Below are 26,371 nucleotides of genomic sequence, written 5' to 3'. Positions count from 1 at the left end.
AGTGATGTGAGAATGGGTGTAACCAGTACTGGAAAGGCTGATCAGGGATGGAGTGTCATGGCATTGGGGAAGGAAAGGGAGTGCGAGGTCTCTGTGAGTACCAGGAAAGAGGAGGAGATCTAAAGTAAAGGGGAGATTGTTAATTATAGACCAGGAGTTCCAGAGGACACAGTGGAAGGGCCAGGCAGATCTGGAGAGGACATTAGCAAGGTAGGCTTGAAGCAGATGGCCAGGAAGGAGCAAATACCTAGGATTTGGAATTGGAGTATTTGTTCCTTGATACTTGTGAGTCTAATATTAATGAGATGGGAAGAGTAAAAAGGGGGTTGAGTACACTAAGCATTGAGAAATGGGTCCAGCCAGGGTACCAGTGGACAAGAAGGAGGGGGCTCATGAAGGTGACTGATTGATAGACGGTTTAAGGCCTCCCCTGGGCCCAAGGCTCTCAAAGTCTCTGAATAACCCACAACTACCTGGTCTTCATGGCAGGTGGCATTGCTGTCACCTTATGGTAGTTGGAAGTCTTGGGTCTCCCAGAGCCCAGGGAACTTATTATGACTTCTATTTCTCTCCAATTAGTGCAATGTTTTGTGAGACTCAGTTTGGAAGAGCACCTTTAAACACTTCTAGATCATAATCACATGTGTGAAATGTTATACATATTATCCATATAAAATATTGTTAGTTGATCCATATATACTTCTAAATGGATTAAATTAGTGAAGAGTCCAAGCATAGTATTATGGAAAAAACTGGGAGTCAGACCTTGGTTCATGTCCCAGTTTTGCCACAAACCAGGAAATTTAGAAAAAGTCAATCTCAGGACTCAGGGACTCAGTGCAGGGATTGGACCAGATTATCTCTAAATTTTCTTCTAGCTTTAATAATCTCTGATCTTACAATTTGCTAAAAAGCATTGAATCCATAGGAAAAACTGTTACTGAAATAGAAACCTAACTGTTTTCTCTCCTTTCTCTAGTTTATTAACAGGTCTCCATGATGCAATGTTCAGCTTGATTTGTCTGGTTCCCCTTTGCATCACGATAATCCAGATTCTGGCTTGGACTCCCTTCTCTATCAGGAGTAGTCATCACTCAAACTGGGCAGTGACCTCCCAACAAGATCATATTCTATCATGGAAGTAAAATGTGGCTTGAGGATTTTGTATTTTTTTGATGAAAGATTTTTTCAGTTGACAAAAATCTGCCTTCTCTCCTTCTCTCCATTGAGAAAGAATGAAAATCAGAACTTCTATAACTTTTGTATTTTTTATATTGAATTTATACTATGCCAGAAGGAAAAACAGTTCATTGTTCCCTCTTATCTGTTAAAAACAACGTTAACGGCTCTTTTGTCTCCCTTGATTATGGGACTAAATTTAGTTTGTTATTAAATAACAACCTGCCTCTGGTGGCTGTAGATTATCATATTAAAGTTCTCATAATGTCTTATATTCTCAGTATAGCCTGTAGCTCTAGGTAATGAAATTGCTGCATGAATTGGTTAGATGAATTCTCTATGGGTGGACGGGAGTCCCCAGAGCAGTACCTGGCTGTACACCTTACTTCTAGATTCTCTGGCACTATAGTATTCTGAACTGATTTTTAGAAGTTGATTGTTTCTTCAATCTGGAGAGATACCTACCTATGCATTTGGATTTGCTATAAAACTTACTGTGCTATGATCAGCAGGTTTCTTAGCAAGTTGGTGGACCTTTGAAAGTTTAGGGACCAGAACAGAGGATTCATGTGCTTCTCAGATTTTAGTGTGGCCCAACAGTGTCTAAGACTTGAGGTAAAAGATGGTGTGCAAAAATAAGGGTACTTCTATTCTCTTTAGTCTGTCGAATTTGCCTTTAAATCAGAATCTGTGAAACCAGCTAGATTTACTTCTGTGAGCCCTAGAGCCCCATGAGCACAACTAAAAATGGAGATAGTAAGTTCACTTTCCTCCAAGTAGACTCTTGTCCTCCATTTTATCTTTGGAATGAGGGATTAAGGACACAGACTTTACTTAATTGAAATTATCTGGGTTTTTTTTTTAATAGTCCATCTTATTTCATATGTAGTGTTTCAATAAGCCATCAGGGACACTCCTACTGTGGCAGAAGTCATGGACCTACAATTGATAGTAGGTTCTCTTTCCCATACGTAGATGCTATGAACTTTGAATATTTTGCTAAAGCAGCCTCACTAGCAACCGTTTTGTTGGTGTGTTTGCCTGAATGTAAATGAAGTTTGCTTTGTATTTTTTACATTGAAGTTTTGAAAAATGCACACTTGCTCAGTTAAGGTTATTTTGAGGAAAAGCACATTATGAACTATTAATGATTACCTGAATGTGAATTGTTATTACTACTTGAATAATATAAGCCCAACAGAATAAACTTAATGAATCTGGGATACTGTGGAATATCAATCAAATGAGGGTTACATTAACCTTATAACTATTTATTTTATTTTCGTAGGAAGTCTTAACACAGAGAGTACCTTACACTTACATATTTGTTATACAAAATACTGCTGTTTTCTCTGTTTACATTGAATGAACTTACTAGGCAGAGAAAGGTTTGTTTTGTTCCTGGCACACTCAGGAAATGTGAAACAATTCAGGCTTTCTGCATATTTTATGTGTTACAGAGATCAGAATTTTCTTAGAAGAAAAATTCCTTTTGCTGAGAAATTTCTTGAGATTCTTAAATTGTGTTTTTAAAAGAGCATATATGTAATACGGAACTAAGTGCCTTCTGCCTTGCTAGTACTATCTTTAAAAGAATTAAATTAATTTCTCTAACATGAAATTTTTAAAAATAACATTACTTAGAAAGATTGAATTGTTCTTTTTCTAGGTCATCCTTCTTTATGATGTTTAGTAATAATAAATCCAGCTAATTTCATTATTCTTTCTGTGTGGTTTCTTTGGTGTTCTTTTGTCCTCTTTTCCTGATATGTTGTATTATTTTTTTAAATTCATAAAGGTGTTTGGTGTTGGTTGGGATTACATTTTTAAATTTTATTTTTAGTTTTCTGCATTCACTTTTATAAGATTTTGAGTTCCAAAGTTTTCCCCTTCCTTCCCTGGTCCCTTCCCAAGATGGCATGTCATCTGATATAGGCTATACATATGCAATCATATTAAACACATTTCCACATTAGTCATGTTGTGAAGGAAGATTCAGAACAAAAGGGAAAAACCACAATAAAGAGAAAAAAAAGAAAATAGTAGGCTTCAATCTGCATTCAAACTCCATAGTTCTTGCTCTGGATGTGGATAGCATTTTCCATCGCAAGTCTTTTGGAATTGTCTCAGATCATTGTATTGCTGACAAGAGCTAAGTCTATCAAAGTTCTTTGAACAGTGTTTCTGTTACTGTGTACAGTGTTTTCCTAGTTCTGCTCACTTCACTTAGGATCAGTTTCACCTAAGTTTTTAAAGGTTTTTCTGAAGTCTGCCTGCTCTTCATTTCTTATAGAACAATAGCATTCCATTACATTCATATACCACAACTTGTTCAGATAGTCCCCAATTGGTGGGCATCCCCTCAATTTCTAATTCTTTGCCACCACAAAAAGAGCTACTACAAATATTTTTGTACGTGTGAGTCTTTTTCCCTTTTTTATTTCTTTGGGATGCAGACCTAGAAGTGGTATTACTGGGTCAAAGGGCATGCACAAATTTTAGCCTTTAGGTATAGCTCCAAATTGTTCTCCAGCATGGTTGGATCAGTTCACAACTCCACCAGCAATGCATTAGTGTTCCAATTTTCCGACATCTCCAAAATTTATCATTTTCCTTTTCTGTCATATTAGATAATCTAATGGGTGTGAGGTGGTACCTCAGAGTTGTTTTGATTTGCATTTCTCTAATCAATAGTGATTTAGAGCATTTTTTCATATGACTATAGATAACTTTTTAAAGAACTTTTTAAAGTTCTTTATCTGATAACTGCCTGTTCATCCTTTGACCATTTATCAGTTGGGGAATGATTTGTATTCTTGTAAACTTGTTTCAGTTCTCTATATATTTTAGAAATGAGGCCTTTATCAGAGACACTGGCTGTAAAAATTGTTTCTCAGCTTCCTGCTTCCCTTCTAATTTTGGTTGCATTGACTTTGTGCAAAACCTTTTTAATTTAATGTAGTCAAAGTTATCCATTTTGCATTTCATAATGTTTTCAATCTCTTGTTTGGTCATAAATTATTTCCTTCTCTATATATCTGACAGGTAAACTATCTTTTATTATTTTATTAAAGTAGATACAAGGTTTTTTTTGTTTTTTGTTTTTTGCATTTTGGAGAGGGGAAGGTAGAGCAATTGGGGTTAAGTGACTTGCCCAAGGTCACACAGCTAGTATTTGTGTTAAATGTCTGAGGCTGGATTTTAACTCAGGTCCTTCTGACTCCAGAGCCAGTGCTCTATTCACTGCACCATCTAGCCACTCCTAAAGGAGATGTTGTAGCATAGGACACACTTCTCCTCCTACCCTTGGCTTATCTTGAAAATTTGATATTTATTAACCAATTAACTTGTAGCAGTTTACATAAGCTGTTACAAGCAAAGATCCTGATTACATATGTGCTCCCCATACGAAGCTTCTATAGAAGGAATAGGGGGTCATCACCTCTGTGGCTGTTATTCTCATTGGTTATATACCATTTAATAAGTACTGCCTTATCAAAAGGGTAGACATTTGTGCAAACTGCTTATCAAAAACATTCATCTCTGTGATAGCATGCAGATGATTAGTTGTTTTATATTATCATAACCTTTGTTTTCCTGTTGTCAACTTCTCATTTTAAACAGAAGCCAGTACTAGAACTTGGGGTAGAAATATTTTTATCCACAGTTTTCATTCCCAGAACTCTTTCCTTTGAAAATATTTCACATTGACGATCCCTTCAGGATTCTTATCATCTAGGAAATGCCTGATCTAGGTCTACTTTGTTTTTCCAGTGTGGGTGGCTAGGCCAATTTTTCTTATTTGGCCATTGATCATAGAAGAAGACTGTTAGTTTCCTGGAAAACATTTTTAACATCAATAACCTCATGGTGATACTATATGATTATGAATCAGGGAACTTTATTACTGCAAAAAAACAAAATTATAGGAGGTCAATAGGAAAGAAACATGGTAGAAATGAGTAACTACTATAATATATTTCCAGCAGTGATTTTTTTTTAGCAGTGATTTTTATGTGAGTAGTGACATATAAAACATTATCAAGGATATACTGGAAAAGGAAATGAACCAGTCTAGTAGATTAATATTAACATAGACAGTGGAGAAGTTGGCTGCCCTATTCCCTACTCCCTTTCCCTTCCCAGATCAAAACTCTTTTCCTTGGCTACCATTCTCCTTCCAATATGTGTTGTCTCTCACACTTAAAACATAAGCACCTTGAAGGCAGAGTGAGTCTCACACTTGTATTTGTAGCCCCAGTACCTAGCGCAGTGCCTGGCACTTAATAGGAATTTAAATCCTTTCTCTTTCATTCATTCTTCAAATTTCTCCTTTTTATACCCATGCCACCTCAGTGGTCTTGAGCTCTAAAATTCTTTTTTTTCGATTATAACTGATCCTACCATCACTCTTTCTGCCTCATGCCTCTTACTCTTTGACTTCCTATCCCTTCACTCCCACAGGTATATATCCCTTTCTTCCCTCTTTAATCTCAACTCTATTATGGCCCATTTCAGCCGTCTCCTTTGTCCAATTACCACTTACTCCCCATCAAACTCCAACTTGATACCCTGCACTGACTGCTTTCTCTGCTTCAAGCATATGCTAAAAATATTTTTCTCTGTCTCTCTTCAGGGCTGTTTGTTTGGTTTTTTTAAATTATTATTAATTTATTTTTTGTTTTCAACATTTATTCATTCATTTCCACAAGATTTTGAGTTCCAAATTTTCTCTCCATCTCTCCCCTCCCCCCCCTAAGATGGCATGCATTCTGATTACCCCTTCACCCAGTCTGTCACACACACACACCTCCTATGCTAAATATTTCTTGAGAAAATAATTTACACAATAATATTGACTAGATCCACTACAAATCAATCTTACTCAAGGCTTCATGGCAGCATCTTTTATTTTTCCGTGATTTATTCTATCACACTATTCCAAACTTTTTCTTCTCTCTCAAGCCCCCATCCCACCTTCTCCTGATTCTCTCTCAGCAGAAGACTTTGCCTTCTATTTGTATGAGAAGATGGAGGCTGTCTTTGCATATCAAAACTCTTCAGTGTCATTCCTCATTCCTCCTTTGCTCTAGTCTCTAGGGAAGAGGGCACTCTTCTTCTTGCCAAGGGCAACCCCTCTAACCTATACCCTTGGATCTTGTCCCCTCCTGTTTCTGAGAAAATGCCCTTTCTTTCATCTTCAGTCTCTTCTTATCCATTGGTTGTCTTCTCTTCTGCCTATAAACATGCTAAAACCACCTCTGTCCTTATAAAACCTTCACTTACCCCTCCATCCCTTCAATATATCATCCCATACTTTGTACTGGTCAACTAAAGCCTATCTCAAAGATTACCAATGATTTCAGCCACTAAATCTTTTGATCTTTCTCTCATTTCTCATCTTGGTTGAGCTCTCCAGTTTTTGACCTTACTTCTGTCTACCATTCTCTCCCTTAGGTTCTTTGACACTGCCCTCTCCTGTTTCTCCTCCTGCCTATTTGAACACTCTCTGAGTTCCTTTGCCAGATAATCATCCAACTCTCACCCACTAAAAATGGATTGTTTCCCAAGGCCCTTTCGTGGGAGGGAGGAAATGAGAATCAATAAGTACTTACTGTGTACCAGGCACTATGCTAATTTTTTTTTTTTTGGTCTTTTTGGAGGTGGGAAGTCAGGGCAATTGGGTTAACTCTAACCCTAACCTCTGCCTCCTGGCTCTAATCTTAACCCTAACCCTAACTCTAACCCATCCCCTCCATCCCCCCCTCCCCCCCCCCCAACCCTAACTTGCCCAAGGTCACACAGCTAGTAAGTGTTAAGTGTCTGAGACTGGATTTGAACTCAGCTCCTCCTGACTCGAGGGCTGGTGCTCTGTTTACTGCACCACATAGCTGCCCCTGTCTAAGCATTTTACAAATATTATCTCATGTGAGACTCACAACAACCCTGTAAGGTAGGTGCTATTATTATCCCCACCTTATAGTTGAAGAAGCTGAGGCAAATAGAAGTTTAAGTAACTTGGCCAGCATCACACAGCCACTGTGTCTGAGGCTGGATTTGAATTCAGGTCTTCCTTACTTAAGACCCAGTACCCTATCTATTGTACTACTGATGGGGTGCTTGGGATCTATGTCTGTAAAATCAATTTGTAAACTCAATTTGTAATATCAGTTTGTAAAATCAATTTGTAAAACCAGTCTGTAAAATCACATTTCCCCCTCCCTAACCTCAGAGCATTAACTCTGCCCCTTCCCCCTGCCAGCACTCTGCCCAGCAACAACCCTTGAATTGTTTATCTCTGCTTGGAACAATAACAAACTACACCTATGAATCCTTCATTAAACCATCTATAAACATTTTAGCTTAGGAAGTGGTCAGCTACACCCACGAATCCTTCAAAGCACTATCTATAGGTTAACTCCTTAGCCAATTATACACATACTGAGTCTCCGTTAGCCTTGGTTCCCAACATCCATCTTGTCAAACATGACACTGATGGGTGGTAGACTAGGCACTTCTCAGTCAGATTTTGACGGCTTAGCTGACTTAGTGACAGTTGCAGGCTAAAACCACACCTCCAGGTAGCCCTCCCTTGGGCTGTTTCCCAGTGAATTATGGGCAATAAGCCTTCGGAGTTGACATTAAAAGTTTGTGTTCCTTTAAGCACTGACCACTCCCTAACTCCTCCCTAATCCTACCCTTACCTAGTTAGCATAATTGACACAATTTACTACCTAAACTCCTTAAAAACTATGCCTATGTCTTCTTTAAGTTTGCAGGTCCCCTAAGGACCCTCACCTGCTGTAAAGCATACAATAAACTTTTACAATCCTGACTTCAAGAGTGCTTGGGCCTACTGAATTCTTTTCCAGACTGAATCGCAGGCATTCTGGTCTTTGATAAGGATCAGAGTTCCTGTATAGCCTATTGCCATCCTCCAACACTACCTAGTCTTCTCTTTTTCCTGATAATCTTATAAGTTTCTATGTGTTCCAGTTTTCCCTTCCAAAATCTAAACATTCAGTCCTAATCTCTGTTGTGAGTTCCAATTCCGCATAACCACCTGCTTGTTAGACATCCTCTACCTGGTTGTCCCTTCAGCGTGTTGTCTGAAATAGAACTTATTCCCTCCCCCTTCTGCTTCTATGGAAAATGCCAATATATATCCTTGTCTTTTCCTTCTCCTTTACTCCCTATATTCAATCAATTACAACTCAACATCTCTCCCTTTCTTCTCAACATCTTCCCCTTCTTTCCACCTGCACTTTCATTCAGGCCCTTGTCATCTCAGTATTGCAGAAGCTACCTAATTGGTCTCCCTGTTTCAGGTTTTTCAAGTTCTCTCTTCTCCAGTCGATTTCTGTACTGTGACCAGAATAAGCTTTATAAGCACAGGTATGTTCATGTCACTTTCTTCAGGATCTCTTTATTGCCTCTAGGGTTAAATGTTGGTTAGTAGTGTCCAATTCTTTGTTGATCACATTTGGGATTTTCTTGGCAAAGATACTGGAGTGGTTTGCAATTTCCTTTTCCAGTTCATTTTACAGATGAGGGAACTGGGGCAAATGGAATTAAGTGATTTGCCCAGGGCCACACAGTTAGTAAGTATCTGAGGCTAGATTTGAACTCAGGTCTTCCAGACTCCAGTCCACTTTGTCACTTAGCTGCCCCTAGGATTAAATACCAACTACTTAGACTAGAATTTGGAACACCCCATTCAATTCAATAACCTATTGTGCCCCAGGCACTCTGTTAGACTAGGAGAGAGACAAAAAAAAAAATCTCTTCCTGCCCTCAAGGAGCTTACCTTCTCTACAACTTAACTCCAACCTCCTTTTACACAATTTTTTTAGCATTACTTTTTAATTCTTTCTACAATACAGCCTAGTTGGACTGCTAGCTTTTCCCCAAACTAAACATTTAATTTAATTTCATGACTTTGCACAGGCTGTCCCCATTTTTGATATGCATTCATTCCCTCTTCACCTCTGCTTCTTAGAATCCCTGGCTTTCATCACAGCTCAACTCATGTCACTTCCTTCAGAAAGCCTGTTATGATTTCCATAGCAGTTAGTGTAATCTCCCTTCTCAAATTATCTTTTCTTTACGTATCATATGTTTCTATGATGTTTTGTGAGGCAGTTCTGCTGTAGTATAAAACAGCTATTCTAAAAGTGTGGTCTGAGTATCCTCAGGGGTCCCCAATACCCTTTCAAGATATCCCCAAAGTTAAAACTATTATCATAATAATACTATGGAGTTATCTGCCTTATTAAAATACTCTTCCTTTTCCAACTACAGAGCTGTGTGAGGCTAGATTTTCTTAATATATTCCAACAGATTGAATGCAGAAGCAGCTATAAGAATCCAGCTGTTTTCTATTAAACCAGACATAAAAGATTTCCAAAAAATATGTAAAACAATTCCACTCTTCTCACTAGTTTTTTGTTTTGAAAAAGTTATTTTACATGAAAATTTTCATTTATGTTAATGTGTGATAGTCTATTGTTATTTTTAAATGAGTTAATAATTATTTTAGAATTCTGTCAGTTTGTATCTAGTACAGTACATCACAATAGCTATGACCCTCATAAACAAAAGCTTTTGGGTGTCTTCAGTCATTTTTAAGAGTATAAATAAAGTGGTCCTGAGACCAAAAAGTCTGAGAAATGCTGGTGTAAAGAACACTGAATTTGAGTCAAAGGACCGAAGTTCAAATAGGGATTCTGTCACCACTTATGCAACCTTGGGAAAGTCATTTAACTTCCCTGGATCTTTGTTTCCTTATTTGTAAAATGGAAGTGTTGGAAGAGATCTCCCCTGAGATACATTCTAGCTCTAAGTCTAAGGTCTTATGAACCCAGAGGCATGTAAATTCCTTACTGGTTTAGTTTTAGTTTTTGTATTTCCAGTGCCTAGCATAGGGCCATGCACATCAAGGCACTTAATAAATGCTTGTTGACTTGAAATATGATGTGGTTGAGAATGAAAATATTCCTATTGTACATGTTGCTACTTAGGGTAGAAAAATGGAGAAATTCCAGCACATGCATCTAACAGTGGGTAGAATGTTCTAAAAGGACCCCATTGTATTCTAAAATCCTACAGGGATAGCTTAAATTTTTCTAAGGTTTGTTATGATGAGCTTGGTAGATGTGGTGAAAATTACCCTTCATATATGTCTCCTTGTGAAACTGCAGAGCTTCATGTAACTAACCTGAAGCCATTTGCCAGCTGTTTACACATAGCAAACAGATGTCTTTTTGGAAAATAGCAAATTTGGCCTCAATGTCATTTATCATTTTGGCTGTAATTTTTTTTTCCTGGAGGGAAAACAGCCTGTTCAGTATCCATAAACAACAAACCATAACTACAGTTGAGGTTCCTGACCAAAAATGGGAGAAAGTATCCGAATCCTATTACCTAAGGAAAGAATATTCATTTAGCACAAATCCCACCAGCTTCTATTGCCAATAGAAATCATATGTAAAGCATTGCTGAGAAACACTTTGAGTACTAAAAATTAATTATCCTAAAATTAGATTTGGTAGCTTTTTAAAATATGAATTTTTTTTTTTTGCTTTTTGGAGGGCAATTGGGGTTTAAGTGACTTGCCAAAGGTCACACAGGTAGTTTTTGTGTTAAGTGTCTGAGTCCAGATTTGAAATGAGGTGCTCCTGACTCCAGGGCCAGTGCTCTATTCACTGTGCCACCTAGCTACCCTTTAAAATATGAATTTCTGATCTCATCAACTTTCACAACCCAAACCAAGTAGGGACAAAAATTTAGGAAGAATGTTGAATAGGGGCAACTAGATGGCACAGCAAACAGAGTACTGGCCCTGAAGTCAGGAGGACCTGAGTTCAAATGTGACCTTACACACTTGACACAACTAGCTGTGTGACCTTGGGCAAGTCACTTAACCCCAGTTGCATTGTCTTCCCACCTCCAAAAAAAAAAAAAAGAATGTTGGGTATGGGACAACTTTACAGGGCAAAAACCTCCAAAAAACCTAACTCTAAAATGTTATTTGAATTAACCCCATCACCTAGTGAAGTACCTTATATATGCAGTAGACTTACTATTTATGTAACCTTGGCCAAGAAACCTGCCTTCCTTAGACCAATAGAATTAAGTAAATAAAATCAAAACATTTTAAAAATTATTAATATTTTTGTTTTTATATCACATATATTTCTCAGTGACGCTCCTCTCTTCCCCAACTCCCCAAGACACTCCTTATAACAATGAAAAAAAAAAAGAAAATTCAGGAAAGCTGACACATCAAAAAAGCCTGAAATTAACTTTAATGTTCCACACCTCTAGCCTCTTATCTCTGTGAAGAAAGAGGTACCTTCTCATATGTCTTCTTTTTTTTTAAATCTTTTTTCTTTTTGGAGGGGAGAAGGTAGGGCAATTGGGATTAAGTGACTTGCCCAAGGTCACATGGCTAGGTTCTGTGTTAAGTGTCTGAAGCTGGATTTGAACTCAGGTCCTCCTGACTCCTGGGCCTGTGCTCTATTCACTGCGCCACCTAGCCGCCCCTCATATGTCTTCTTTGGGGCCCAGATTGAGCATTATTATTTCAGAGAATTCAATTTTAATTATTTTGTTGTTGTCATTCTTTCCATTGACATTGCTGTAGTTATTGTGTATATTTTCTGGTTCTGTTTACTTTGTATCAATTCATTTCTCTTTCCATACTTCTCTGTATTTATATTCATTATGTTTATTGTTTCTTACAGCACAACAATAGATGAATGAATGAATGAAAAAGCATTTATTAAGTGCTTACTATATGCCAAACACTGTGGTGGGGTTATGCTTTTTTTTTTAAAAAAGGAGATAGTTCCTGCTCTCAAGGAGCTCATACTCTAATTGGGGAAGATAATGCATATTAAAAAGTTTGGCTGCAGGACAGATGTCCTAAGGTGTAGTTGTGATGCAGATGGAAAGGACCAGGGGTTCTAAAGGGTACACCAGAAGTTCAGATGACAGTGCCCAGGAATCTGGAGGCTGTGGGAGCAGGGCAAATGGGGTGGCCCAGAGAGTGGCAAGGTAGATAGTAAGGCTTAGTAGTCTTCTGTCTCATTGGAAGACATGTAATTGATGACGCATAGCTCATCCAAATTGCATCAATAGTCAGTGTTCCCACCTGGTCGCCTTGATGGGGTTTGGCAGTCCAGAGTTCTTAGAAAAAGGTAAAAGGAAGCAAAAGAGAAGGACATCAGTTATAGTCAGGTACTGCAATTTGTTTAGCCATTCCCCAAACAATGGTTTTGGGTCCAAGCAGAGGAGTTCCTGGACCAAGCAGGAGTCCCAGTGCCAAGGACCACCAAAGATCAGAGCCATTATATGATGGAATAAAACCAGACCTCTCCCTTCACTTGTACACTAAATTATGTGTCAGCTGGGAGAAAAGAGTCAACTCTCTGGTAGTCATGAGTGTTCTTCCTTGCAAGTGAAGTATCACCTTCATCTGGAGGAATGTGTATGTCCCTGAGGAAACTGGAGGCCCACTGAAGACTTCCTAAGGAATGAGGGACTACCAGAAGGGTGAGTTTAGAAGTTATATAATCCCCTAAGGGAAACAAAGGCCTACATAAAGGGTAAAGAGTTGTTTTATTTTTTAGTTAGGTTAAATAAAATTTGTCCTATATTCAATGTTATGTTGGCCTTAGTGCTTGCATGGGGATGATAATCTTTTACCTTTGCTGTAGTAGCTCAGACACATGCCAAATTTTGAACTTCCCAGAGGAAACCTTTGATGGGAGTATATGCCAAAAAGGTTGTGTGAGAAGTCTTCACGAATGAAGCCAAGGTAAATCCATAGTCCTGGTTTTAGACCAGATAGAAATATAAATAGGTATCTTTATGTCTATATCCATCCATATCTCTCTCTCTCTCAAAAGAGATAGAGGGAAAGAGAGACAGAAACGGAGAAAGAAAAAAAACAGAGAGAGATGAGGTGAGAGAGACCTAAACAGACACATATATATACATATATGTATAAATTGGTTAAAGTATTTTGGATTATTTCATATGAAAACCTTTCTTTTTATATGTAATATGTATGTTCTAGTTCTCTCAGAGCAAGGCTGCTACATCTGCCTCTTTGGATTTTCAGAGTAACCATTAGGGAGTAGGATGTTTTTCTGTAATAAGTCAAATACATTGACTTGAACCCCTACCAGAGATATCACACACACACACACACACACACACACACACACACATTCCCCATGCTTAGGGGCCAGTGACTAGCACAACAGTTTAGTAATTTACAAAGGAATATGTACAATTAGCATTTACAAAGGAATATTTATTTCAAAGATATAGCAACACAAACGTAAAATATTTCCCCACCCAACCCCCAGCACCTCAAGGGGCATTTGCTTTCAAAACTGCCTCCATCTCTGGGGGAACAGTACCAAAATCTTAGCTCAGTACCTACGTAACTGTGGTCTCACCAAGTTCATATTCATGCTAGATGAGTCCTTGTCTCAGCTGTCACTGGCTGGGGTCTTGAAGGTCACTCCCACAGGTTGCTTCTTGCTTCTCAGATATCAACGCTGGGTTAGCTACCAGGCCTGTCCTGGATTCCAACCCCCAGATTCCTGTGGCCCATTATCCCAACATTCCAAAAAATCCAGGGTCAAAGACTCCCCTCCCTTCACCTAGAATTGAAAAGAACAAACAAAAAGGCCTAGTTCTGAGGCCTATTTCTCAGGGCCATATGACCTCAGAGGGTACAGCATGGTCTTTCACCAGATGCTGTATGTGAAAGAATCATTGAATGAAGCAAAATAAAAGATGGCCAAAGCTCACTCAGATCTTTGTGTAGGTTCCAACAGTTTTGGTTATACAGCTAATCAAAAAATGCTCTTCTAATTACATGGTTACCCAACTGTAACCAGCTATAAAATGTCCACACATTCACCAGAATCTCCAAGGCACTTCCCTTACATGCTATCAAAATTATCCTGGAAGCAAGCTCCTTGGCATCTTCCACATGGAGAGGCTGCATCCACTGAATAAGCTGATGGAGTCTGTGCGTGTATATGCCAGTCCCCAGTTACCTATAATACAGCACAACTTTATATTGCCTTTTTAAAAAATTTATTTGTTTTTTGGTTTTTATTTTCAGTTCCAAATTCCTTTCCTCCACCGTCTCCTTCATCCATTGAGAAGGCAAGAAACAAATAGAACTTTTATATTTTCAAATAGAACTTAAATGCATTATTGATTCAAAAGGAAATTTTAGTACATGAGCAACAAACTATAAAAGACAGTAATATAAAGTTATATGGGAAAGGGGATAAAAAACATTTCTTCATAAGACCAATAAACACAGGAGAGAGCAATTAAGAGGCTACTGTTTGGGAGAGGAATTTGGATGTAGTAGATTTTAAGTGAAATGGAAGGATCTTCAAGACTGAGAAAGACACCAAAAGTATTTCTATATGTTAGTAATTATGGAAGAAGCTCATGATACCACAGTGATGAGCCTGAAAATATTAAACAAGTTGTTGATGATTGTGTTTTTAAGATAATATCTTAGCACTTTTTATGTACCCCCTTCCCAAACTGAAGAGAAAACAATAACTTGCCCCACTTTATTAGTACTCCAAGGAAAACTTCGTATCAGTAGAAACATAATAATAATCACTAATATTGACAAAATGAATCTTTAAGGTTTATAGAGCACTTTTTTTTAGGGCATTCAGGGTTAAGTAACTTGCCCAAGGTCACACAGCTAGTTTTTTGTGTTAAGTGTCTGAGGCCAGATTTGAACTCAGGTCCTCCTGACTCCAGGGCCAGTGCTCTATTCACTGAGCCACCTACCCACCCCCATAGAGCACTTTCTATATATTATCTCATATGGTCCTCACAACTCTTTGAAGTAGGTAATATTACCTTCACCTTCCAAATGAGGAAACTGAGCTTAAGAGAAATTACCTGCCTTGCTCCATGATACCCATAGCTAGTAGTGTTTGAAGTGGGATTCAAATTAAAGTTTTTCTGACTCTGAGGCTTCCCTATCTCTCTCATTTTACAACAGTCAGTTTCAATTGTTTTGTTTTTTCCACTTATATTGTTGTATTTATGTCTTATATTGTTTTCCTGGGTCTGCTAACTTCACTTTGCATCAGTTCATACATCTTCTCATGCTTCTCTGTATTCATGTTTGTCATTTCTTGTAGCACAATAATATTCCACTACATTCACATGCCACAATTTGTTTAGCCATTCCCAAATGGATGGACATCTACTTAGCTACCACAAAAAGTGATGTTATCAATATTTTGATGTCTATGGAGATGTTTTTTGGTCAATGACCTAACAGTGGAAGCTCTGGATCAAAGGTGTATGGATATTTGTTTATCACTTTATTTGCATAATTCTGTTGAAGTAGACCAATACACACATACCACTTTAAAAAATATTTTAAAAGGCATTTTAAAAAAATCTGCTCTATCCTTTGACCCAGCAATACCACTTTTAGGTCTGTATCCAAAGAAATCATAAAAATGGGAAAAGGACCTACATCTACAAAAATATTTATAGCAGCTCTTTTTGTGGTGGCAAAGAATTGGAAATTGAGGGGATGTCCATCAGTTGGGGGATGGCTGAACAAGTTGTGGTATATGAATGTGATGGAGTACTATTGTGCTATAAGAAATGAGGAGTAGGCAGACTTCAGAAAAACCTGGAAAGATTTATATGAACTGATGCTGAGTGAAATGAGCAGAATCAGGAGAACATTGGACACAGTAACAGCCACATTGTACAATGACTGACTTTGATAGACTTAGCTCTTCTCAGCAGTGTAAGGATCTAAGTCGACTACAAAAGACTCATGATGAAAGATGCTGTCCACATCCAGAGAAAGAACTTTGGAATCTAAATGCAGACAGAAGCATACTATTTGCTCCCTTTCTTTTGTTGTTGTTTTTTTCTTCTTTCTCATGATTGGTTCTAATTCTTCTTTATATCATGACTAATGTGAAAATACACTTAATATGAGTGTGTATATCAGTTTGCATGCTGTCTTGGGGAGAGGGGAAGAGATAAAGGGGGAGAAAATTTAAAACTCAAAATCTTAGGGAAGTGAATGTTGAAAACTAAAACTTAATTAATTAATTACATATTTTAAAAAATCTGTCCTAGTCAGAAGACTTTTGAATAATCTGAAGGAGAAATCTTATCAGTTTTTCTTTTAACCAGCAAGTCCAAAAAAATGACTTTGCTCCCCCTTTTCCATATCAGTCCAAGAAAGGACTTCTGATGAAGTACCAAACCCTTTGACCAGATTAGGGTAATGATTAGAATAAAAGAAGGAAGTAGTCTCTGATTACTTCACTTCATAGTATCTCTTGAGTTTCCTTTTTTTAAATTAAATTTTATGTTTATTTTTAGTTTACAACATTCATTTCCACAAGATTTTGAGTTACAAATTTTCTCCCCATCTTTCCCCTACCTACCACCCCAAAACAGTGATCCACTGTATACCTCCTCTTCCAATCTGCTCTCTCCTATATCCTCCCGCATTCCTCCTCCAACTTTCTGGTAAGGCAAGATAGATCTCCATACCCCAGTGCCTGTATATTTATCTTATGTCCCAGATGCATGTAAAAAAAAAATATTATTTTAAACATTTGATTTTAAAACTTTGAATTCCAGCCTCAGACACTTAACACAAAAACTAGCTGTGTGACCTTGGGCAAGTCACTTAACCCCAATTGCCCTCCAAAAAGCAAAAAAAAAAAACCCAAAAACTTTTAATTCCAGATTCTTTTCCTTCCTCCCTCATCACCCACCCTTACTAGGAATCCTAGATAAGCAATTCAATATAGGTTGTACATGTATAGTTACACAAAACATTTCCATAGTGGATATATTGTGAAAGACTGACTATATTTCTCTCCATCCTATCCTGCCCCCCCCACTCATTCTATTCTCTACTTTGACCCTGCCCCTTTTCAAAAGTGTGTGCTTCTAACTACCCTCCCCCCAACGTGCCTTCCCCTCCATCATCCCCCCTCTCATCCCTTTCCCCGCTACTCTCCTGTGGGGCAAGATACCCAATTTAGTGTGTATGTCATTCCCTCCCTAAGCCAAATTCTTGAGTTTACTTTTAACCTGCTGGAAAGGAGAATACTAAAATAGAATGATCAAAAAAAGAGTGAATAGTTTTAGAAAAATGATTTTACAAGGGTATGCTGAAAGTTAAGTGACCATTGTTCTGTTACATTAGGTAAAATGTTCATGGAATTTTACTGTGATTGCTATAATTATGTTTAAACTTGGAGAATGATTTTGTCTGTTGTTTTAAAGATATCATAAATTGCAACTAGAAAATGACTTGTTAAAGAGAGATTTTCAAAGTTATGCAGTATCTATGAATCTTTGTTTTTCTCCCATTCTAAGCAAAAATGCTTATAATAATAATTTGAATTAATTAAAAAATTGTTTCTGGCAGACTTATGTCTAAAACATAAAATATAGAATTTCCCTCCATGATTCCAAATTGCTTTCTGCAGCAGTTGTTCCAATGCACATATACATCAACAATACAGTAATGTACCTATCTTTCTACAATCCGTGCTTCATCATTAATTCTTATCTTTTGTCATCTTTGCCAGTTTTCTTGGTGTAAGGATTATTTTGACTTGCATTGTTCTTACTTATAGCACTTTTTATATGGTCGTTAATAGTTTATAATTCTTTTGAGAACTGTCTGTTCACATCCTTTGACAATTTATCTATTGGGGAAAGCAGTATTGTTTTTTATATGTACATGAATTTATACCAATGACCTCAAATCTTGTTATGGGTACAGGTAGCCAATGTAATTGGAGAAACTAAGGCACAGAAAGTTAACATATAACAGTGGATTTCTTTCTACCATTTTCAGAGAAGAGAATATCTCTCTAGATAAATGACATTACTAACAATTATCAAAAATCAGAATTAATTGAGCACCCACAAAGTTCAAGGTATTCAGTTAAATGTAAAGATTCTATCGTTCTTTCCTTCTAAGATGGTAACATGATTTAAAAAGAAAAATTGCATCAGCATGGGTGTGTCCAATCGGATCCCTCCAGTATTGCCTCCTTGAGGCTTGATCATTTTCTAGGATAATATGCATGGCTCTGGGACTTGGGGGGGAGGGTGCAGGGGAGGCAGAGCATGATAGGATTTTAAAAAATTTCTTTGTCTCAACTTAAATATTAAGGGATACTAGTCAGAATTCTTCTTGGATCATCCTAGGCAGAGTGTATTTAAAAAATATATATATTGGTGGCATAGTGGATAGAGCACTGGCTCTAGAATCAAGAGGACCTAAATTCAAATCCAGCCTCAGACACTTATCTGTGTGACCTTGGCAAGTCACTTAATCCCAATTGTCTAAAAAAAATATTGGTTTGAGGGATTTTCTGTGCCTTTTGGATGGGGCTATGGATCTGACTAATTAAAAAAAAAAATTAAAAGTATGTTGATTAAACCTAGGCATAGAGCAGTCTCACAAAAGAGTGATAACTTTGCCTTTTGAGGGAAAAGCTACATTACCTGCAGACAAGCCCAGCAGATAGACACAATTTGGTGGAGAAGATATCTGGCAGCAGAGGGCAACAACATTTCATCACAATTGAAAAATCCTAACAGTAGTTCTAGGGAGACAGGGGATTAGGGTCAGGCAGAGAAAGACAGAAGCCAGAGCAGATGTAGTCAAGCACAGGAGGTAGTTCAGAAATGGAAGTGTGAGAAGTGTTCCGGTTGAGGTTTAGTCCTAGGTATAGGACCTGTCTGCCTGGTATGGGTATCTATGAAAGATTGTAGGGAGCATGTTATCTCTAATAATGCTATTCAGCTATTATTCTAATAATGCTATTCTGTCTCAATTAAAGGCTTTGCTATTTATTATTAAAGAATGCATTAGAAGCAAGTGCAAATCATGTTTATATAACCCCTCTTATTCAAAAAGCTACATGCCAGGCTTGAGGTCTGCTTAGTGTTCCTGGATAATTTGTCATGACTGAGTCATATATTTCTCAGTCTCAGAAAACAATTTACATTAGTGGTCTCAATGACTCTTCAGATATAGGTTGAAAGACACCTTAAATTATTTGGCACTTACTGAATGCCCATAGTATACCAGATATACCCTCCATAAGGTCCTATTTAGATTTCCCCATCAAAATAGATGACTCTGGGTTTTCAAATGCTATGCAACAACAGTGAAAACTACTGGAACAGTGGAAAACAGTGGAAACAATGGAAACTGATGGAAAACAGGGCAGATGGCACTAAGAAGCACTGTTTTTAGACCCATCTGTAAATATGAATTTGATTGTGGTTCTTTACACATGAGCACCTTTTCCAAAGACCAACACATGGGCATACAACTGGATGAAATGATTGTATTACTTTTGACATTGTCACAATCAGCAAAACCAGAAGGAAGTTGCAACTAAGTGGTTCATGATTTCTGCTTGGAGAGGCAAGTAAAGAAGTGGGATGAGTTCCTTTTATCATATGTCCAAAGATAACAAGAAATTTAATTTCAGAGAATACTTGATCATCTTGTATTATAGTGCTTACAAATCTCTTTACATTTATTCACAGTTAAGTACTTTTAAAATTAGAGCTTTTTTATTTCTTTATTTTTTTGGAGGGGGGAGGCAAAGCAATTGGGTTAAGTGACTTGCCCAAGGTCACACAGCTAGTAAGTGTCAAGTGTAATAAGGCCAAATTTGAACTCAGGTCCTCCTGATTCCAGGGTCAGCGCTCTATTCACTGCACCACCTAGCTGCCCATAGATTTCTTTTCCCTCAATTAGCAAGCTTTTATTTTCTCTCCTCTCCCACTCCTAATTTAAAAGAGAAAAAGAAAAACAAAATCCTTGTAACAAATATGCATAGTCAAGCAAAACAAATTCCTGAGTCAGGCAACAGTAGACCACATCTTACCATCATCACACACTTGATTGAAAAATGTAAAAATAGAGTATTCCACTGGATTTACTATTTACTGGATTTACTGAATCTTAAAAAAGTATAAAGATTACCCCTTTGGATGATGGCTACAAGATTTGACTGAAAGTAGAACTGGTAGTCTGGGATGATGGAGCACTGATCTTGGGTTTACCTGCCCATCAGTGATTATTGTTTGGCAGCTGATGGCGGGTTTAGTGGAACTGGCAGGATCTTTCTTTAGTATAAAGTAACTATGAAGAGAAAGTGATATAAAGGATATCATTGATAGGTTGATCACATGGTCAGAACAATGAAAACTGATAGCTCACATGGCCCATTTATATCCTATCACATGATGACAAGAGAAACTCAAGGAGTCCCCCAGCACATTGATTGGACCCCTGTGGCAAATGTATAGGACTATATGGACAAGAGTTGCATGACATGTGCAGGCATAGATGGAGGGAATACCCACATTGATGAAATCACAGGGCCATTTAAATATTTAAATGTATCAGTTGTACTGAATAAATTATGTTAGTTAAGCCTAAATTTAAAGTAGGAGGGTTTCATTTCTCTAGAGTGGACTGAGGTATTGTTCAGTCATTCAATCATGTCCGACTCTTGGTGACTCCATGGATTGTAGTATGGCAGTAGGGAGAGTTTAATCTCTCTAGAGTAGATTGAGTAGCCTTCTTAAAGAGAGGTGGAGTACATGCCTTAAAAATTGCACATCTTGATATATTTTGTTTTTACAGATACATTCCTTCACTCTCCCATACCCATGGAACCATATTTTGTAACAAAGATTTTAAAAGAAAGAGGGGAGAAAGCGATTCAATAAAACCAACCAATGTTATCATCTGAGTCTGACAGTATATACATTATTCCACACCTATAAACTATAAAATAAAATATATTAGGAAGTAATAAAGGAGGGGAAGTATAGCATTTGGGGGGAAATATAAGGAAGATTTATAGGTTTTTGTAGAATGTAATCTCCTTGAGGAAAAAAGCAGTGGATGGTATTTTTCCTATAGTAGAGAACAGGACTAAAACATTGTATTCACTCTATAAATATCTGTCAATAAGGAAAAAGTTATCGATTTCTCCTACCATTATACTTTGTAACTGAAAAGAACCTTTCTTATTTATATACATATTCTTTACTTTGCTATTTTGTCCAAATTAAAAGCTTTGCTATTTATTGTTAAAGAGTTCTGTAGATGGCAGCTCAAATCATAGTTACATAAACCCTGTTACTTGAAAAGTTCCATACTAGATATGAGAAGTGTCCTTGGCTACATTTGTCATGGCTAGGTCATATATGTCTGAATCTCAGAAAACAATTTACATTAGTGGTTGCTGGGACAAAAAAAAATGGAATTCTCTAAAATTCTAGAAAGAAAGGTGGTATAGATAACTCTCAATTTTCTGTGAAAATATTATCCAAAAAATGCAGGGTCTTCTCAAGGTATATACCAAAGTAATGGCAATAAGGAAAAGGGTGTCAAGTAGAGGAGGGGGGTCAGGTAGAGCAGGGCAATGAGGAGCATATGTATAATAATAATTATTATCTAGTACTTATATAGCACTTTAAGGTTTACAAGGGCAAGCTAGGTGGTACAGTGGTTAGAACTCCAGGCCTGGAGTTAGAAAGACCTGAATTCAAATCTGGCCTCAGACACTTCCTTGCTGAGTAACCCTGGGGAAGTCACTTAACTGCCTGCCTCAGTTTCTTCATCTGTAAAAATGAGTTGGAAAAGGAAATGGCAAGCCACTCTAATAACCTTTGCTAAGAAAACCCCAAAAGAGATCACAAAAAGTTGGACAAAATTGAAGAACAACAACTTAAACTTACAAAGCACTTTACAAATGTTATCACAATTTCTTCAAGATAGGTGTTGTTATTGTTTTCTTTTTTATAGGGGATAATAGTTGAGGAATCAGGGATATAAATTGAGGAAATTGAGACAGAGTAGAAAGTATCTGAATTCAAATTTGAATTTAGGACTTTTTGACTCCAATGTGCCATCTGAGCAGCCTACATATTTAACACTTACATAGCATTTATAAGTTTTAAAATGTTTTCTTAAGAAAACCCCTGAGAGGTAAGTATTACAAAGAATTGTTAACATCACTTAATCCCAGAAAGAGTCCTGGTTCTGGAGTCAGAGATCTAGATTCAGACCTACTTTCTCCCTATATGACCTGGGGCAAATCATTTAACCTCCCTGGGTCTCAGTTTCCTCATCTGTCAAATGAAGCCTGATTCAGATGATCTTTGAGATCCCTTCTGGTTCTGGTTCTAGAGCTTTAACACAAAAGGAGGTGGGCTCAGAGAGGGTAAGTAACTTACATGGTAAATAGCAGAGCTAGGGCTGCTAGGTGGCACCATAGTGCACAGAGTGCTGGGCCTGAAGTCAGGAAGATTCATCTCCCCTGAGTTCAAATCTGACCTCAGACAGTTGATGATTGTTGCGTGATCCTGGGCAAGTCACTTAACCCTGTTTGCCTTAGTTCCTTCATCTGTAAAAATAAGCTGAAGAAGGAAATGGCAAACCAGTCTAGTATTTTTGCCAAGAAAACCCCAAATGGGGTCACAGACAGTCAGACACCACTGAAAAATGACTAAACAACAACAAAAAGGAATCACAGAAAGGTCTTCTGATTCCAGATCCAGTTATCTTTCACTATATCTATCATCCTGTCTCTGACTGAATTCCCAAGCATAATAAAATGACCTGAATATCCTTGAGTTTTTACATAATCTTTGTCTTTTTGACTTATGTTGCTGTGGATAATGGAGATCTGACTGTACAATAACAGCATTTCTAGATGTTGATGTCAGGGGGCAGCAGAGGTTACTCTAAACTGTTGCTAAGGGTTATTTATTCTTGCTAGCTTCTTTCCTCATCATTTATGATTGAGAAGACACTCTGAGAAGAGATAGCAAGGCTTCAAGTGATGGAGCAAGAAACTGAAAATAGGTCCATCAGATTCTCCAGGCAAAGGTTTGCAAATCATTTCCTTTTGCTGTGCTTTGGGTTTTTCTTTGCTTTATATTAATAAATAATGTACATAAAGTATTTTTAATGTGATTGTTTGATATTTCTAAATATATGAATGGTCTCAGTGGGCCAGTCTCAATTCAGTGCTCATTTTTAAATCACCCAATTTTTTTGAGATTTTAGACATCTTGACAGTCAATTGGTTCAAGTTCTTAAGGTACAGAAATATGATATGAATTCTCTGATCATCCAGCACATTTTAGTGTAATGTAGTGTTGCTTTACAGTTTAGCAAGCTGCCTCTAGAATGAGAGAGGGAGGAAAGAGGAATGGGAAAGGGATATTTCTATGTCAAGGCTTATGTCTATGATATTTCTATGTCTAGGCTTACTTATTCTCAGTAACTAGATATTTATATAGTCTTGGTAGTTTCTCTCCTTTTGAAAAGATGATGGATGACCTTTTGGCATAGGTTGGTTAGGACTATGTTACTAACTCACAGGCGACAGATTGATGTAGTAAACAAACTAATTATTTTGTACTTGGTTCTTTAAATTCCATCTGGATAATTTGGAATTGTTTCATTAAATGGCTTTTTTGATTATAAAAAAACTTACAGAATAGGATCTGTTGATTTGATTGGGAGACAGTAATGGTGATAATCTCCACAGAAATAAAATGTAGTAGTTTCCTAGGATAGCTTATTATGACATTAATTAGGTAATCAGATGTTCCTTGCACAATACAAACCTAATTCTTATTATAAGGGACAGACTAGGGGACAGCTAGGTGGAGCAGTAGATAAAGCCCTGGAGTCAGGAAAATCTGAGTTCAAATCTTGCTCAGACACTTACTAGCTGTGTGGCCCTGGGCAAATCACTTTATTCTGATTGTCTCCAAATTTTTTTTTGAAAGGAAGGGGGACAGACTTAGAGACTAATAAAGTTTTTATAAGACAGATTTGGTTATCATAACAGAAAGACTTCCTGCATATCACTTTATTACAAGCAGGAAAGAATGAATGTCCCAGGTAAGAGTAAAAGGAGTATTCCAATTTTTAAAAATAATTTTTCATTTTTTTCTATGGCAACCAAAGAAGTACTTAGCACCTTGTTTCAGCTATTTAATTATTTAGCACCTTGTTTGAGTTCAAGTTTCTTTTGAGCCTTGCCCACGATTATATCAAGTCTTTGTTAAGAACAGAACTTGGGAAACCCACAGTGGGTGGGACTTGCCAAAGACAGGAACAGGAAGGACATAAGAGGTGGGCAGAACAGGGAGGAGCTAATGATCACATACAAGGAGAAGCCCAAACTGGGAAAAAGCAGAACTGAGAAGGGAAGGCTTGTGGTGGCAGAGTCAAGAAGGAGAAAGCTTGTGTTTGTCTGTTCCATCTGTGTTGATTTGTGTTTGTAATACTTTGTACAGAAGCCCTGGGACCCAACTGAAAGCCCTGAAAGGGATTTTCTTGTTGTCTGTTTACAGAAGTCCTGGAGGAGGGTTTCGGAGGTCCTGGGACTGTGGTCCTGGGACTATACTGTTGTGTTGAGTTCTCAGACTTTTGTTTGTGGCTCTGTGTTGATTTCACAGGTAGAAAGTAATTGATGATGGGGCCGGCAATGTGCATGAATGTTGTTTTGGCTCTGTTAAGCTTTGTCTTCCCCAAAACAGAAACTGTGAAGGACTTGAGGTGGACTGGACACTGTGAGCTTCGATATGGAATGGGAACTGGATGAGGAACTAGACAAGGAGCTGAGAACTGCCTACCTTTGAATCCAAGTGACAGTTGGGTAAATTCAGGCAAAAGCTGAGACTATGAAAGAGAAACCACAGAATCTGAGAGCCAGCCTCAAGTCAAGATGAAAAGACCTCTCCTTGGGTACTTAATACTGACTGAGATCATGACTTACTGTGGCCTAGGGGTGGGAGAACTTTGTACTCTGTACCTTGTACCTCTCAAGGATGTTTGAGTTAAGGATGACTGGAAACTAATCTCCATCAAGAAGAAAGAAGACTTTGAGAGATTAAGACAATGTGACCTACGTAGGGGTGGAGAACTTTGATCTTTGTACTTTGTGTCCCTTAAGGAGGCTTGCTCCTTAAGGATGATTGAGTTAAGGACTTACTGAATAATATCTTTTGTTTAAAACTATGTGGTCACTTTGGAGAAAACTATGTGGCCACTTTAGTGATAAGTTGTTATGTTATAACATTGTGAATGTTGTACTTTGGTTTCTGTGAATTTTTGGCTTCAGTTTACTGCTGAATAGAGAATTCACTACACTATGTGATCAGAACCTTAAAGCTGTTCACAGCAACAGTCCTCTGGAAAGCTGCTCATGCTTGGCTTTACAATTATCAAGTATTTTTTTCCTCTTCCCCTCATCTGCCCTGTCTATTTAAAAGAAAGAAGACAGAAATACAGAAGATTTGTATCATAAAGACATAATCAAAGAAAACATTGGTCATCCAAACACATCCAAAAATGTGTTTCTTATTCTGTGTATTAGTCAATCATTTCTCTGTCATGAGGTAGGCAGCATCCTTCTTGATCAATAATATGGAATAATAGTTGAATACTTATTTGTTAAGAGTTCTTAAGTCTTTCATAATCATTTGAATTTAAAATATTGATGTTATAGTTTAAATTGTTGTTCTAGTTCTGTTCACTTTATAATCAATGTATACATCTTCCAAGATCTCTCTAAAACCATCTCCTTTATTTCTTTTTTTTTTCTTTTTGGAGGGCAATTGGGGTTAGGTGACTTGCCCAAAGTCACACGACTAGTGAGTTTGTCAAGTGTCTGAGGTCAGATTTGAACTCAGGTCCTCCTGGCTCCAGGGCCAGTGCTCTATTCACTGTGCCACCTAGCCCCCCTCCTTCATTTCTTATAAGCACAACAGTATTTCATTACATTGATATACCATAATTTCTTTTTTTTAATAAATTTCTTTTTTATTTTTTAGTTTTCAGCATTCGTTTCAGCAAGATTTTGAGTTATGAATTTTCTCCCCATCTATCCCCTACCCACCAGCCTGAGATAGCAAGCTATCTGAATACCTCTTCCCCCAATCTGTTCTCTCTTATGTCCTCCCCTAACCCTCCCCCTTCCTTTCTTGTAGGGCAAGATGGATTTCTATACCCTATTACCCAGATATACCATAATTTCTTCAGCCATTCCAGAAATGATAGGCACTCCTT

The 26,371-nt window shown here is 37.6% G+C and overlaps 1 protein-coding gene across 5 annotated transcripts in view; it reads left to right on the top strand.

Moving 5' to 3' along the window:
* Positions 1 to 26,237, top strand: part of LOC138158746 (transmembrane protein 180-like) — a 72,624-nt gene extending 46,387 nt beyond the window's left edge. For 3 of the 5 annotated variants that reach the window (XM_069084930.1, XM_069084928.1, XM_069084927.1), the window contains exon 7: positions 980 to 2,896. In XM_069084930.1, the coding sequence (XP_068941031.1) occupies positions 980 to 1,145 (166 nt within the window). In that variant the 3' untranslated portion in view covers positions 1,146 to 2,896. Of the gene's footprint in view, positions 1 to 979; positions 2,897 to 23,063; positions 23,174 to 24,840 lie in introns of those variants that run through there. The other 2 variants (XR_011167718.1, XM_069084931.1) reach the window with 2 other exon arrangements.
* The last annotated feature ends 134 nt before the right edge of the window (positions 26,238 to 26,371 follow it).

The sequence above is a fragment of the Petaurus breviceps genome, unplaced genomic scaffold, assembly GCF_028583685.1.
Source record: "Petaurus breviceps papuanus isolate PSGF00001 unplaced genomic scaffold, PetGlider_PUasm1.0 175, whole genome shotgun sequence".
Taxonomy (NCBI): Eukaryota; Metazoa; Chordata; class Mammalia; order Diprotodontia; family Petauridae; genus Petaurus; species Petaurus breviceps.
Note: the sequence above shows the minus strand (reverse complement) of the source record. Positions and strands in the feature narration are given on the sequence as shown.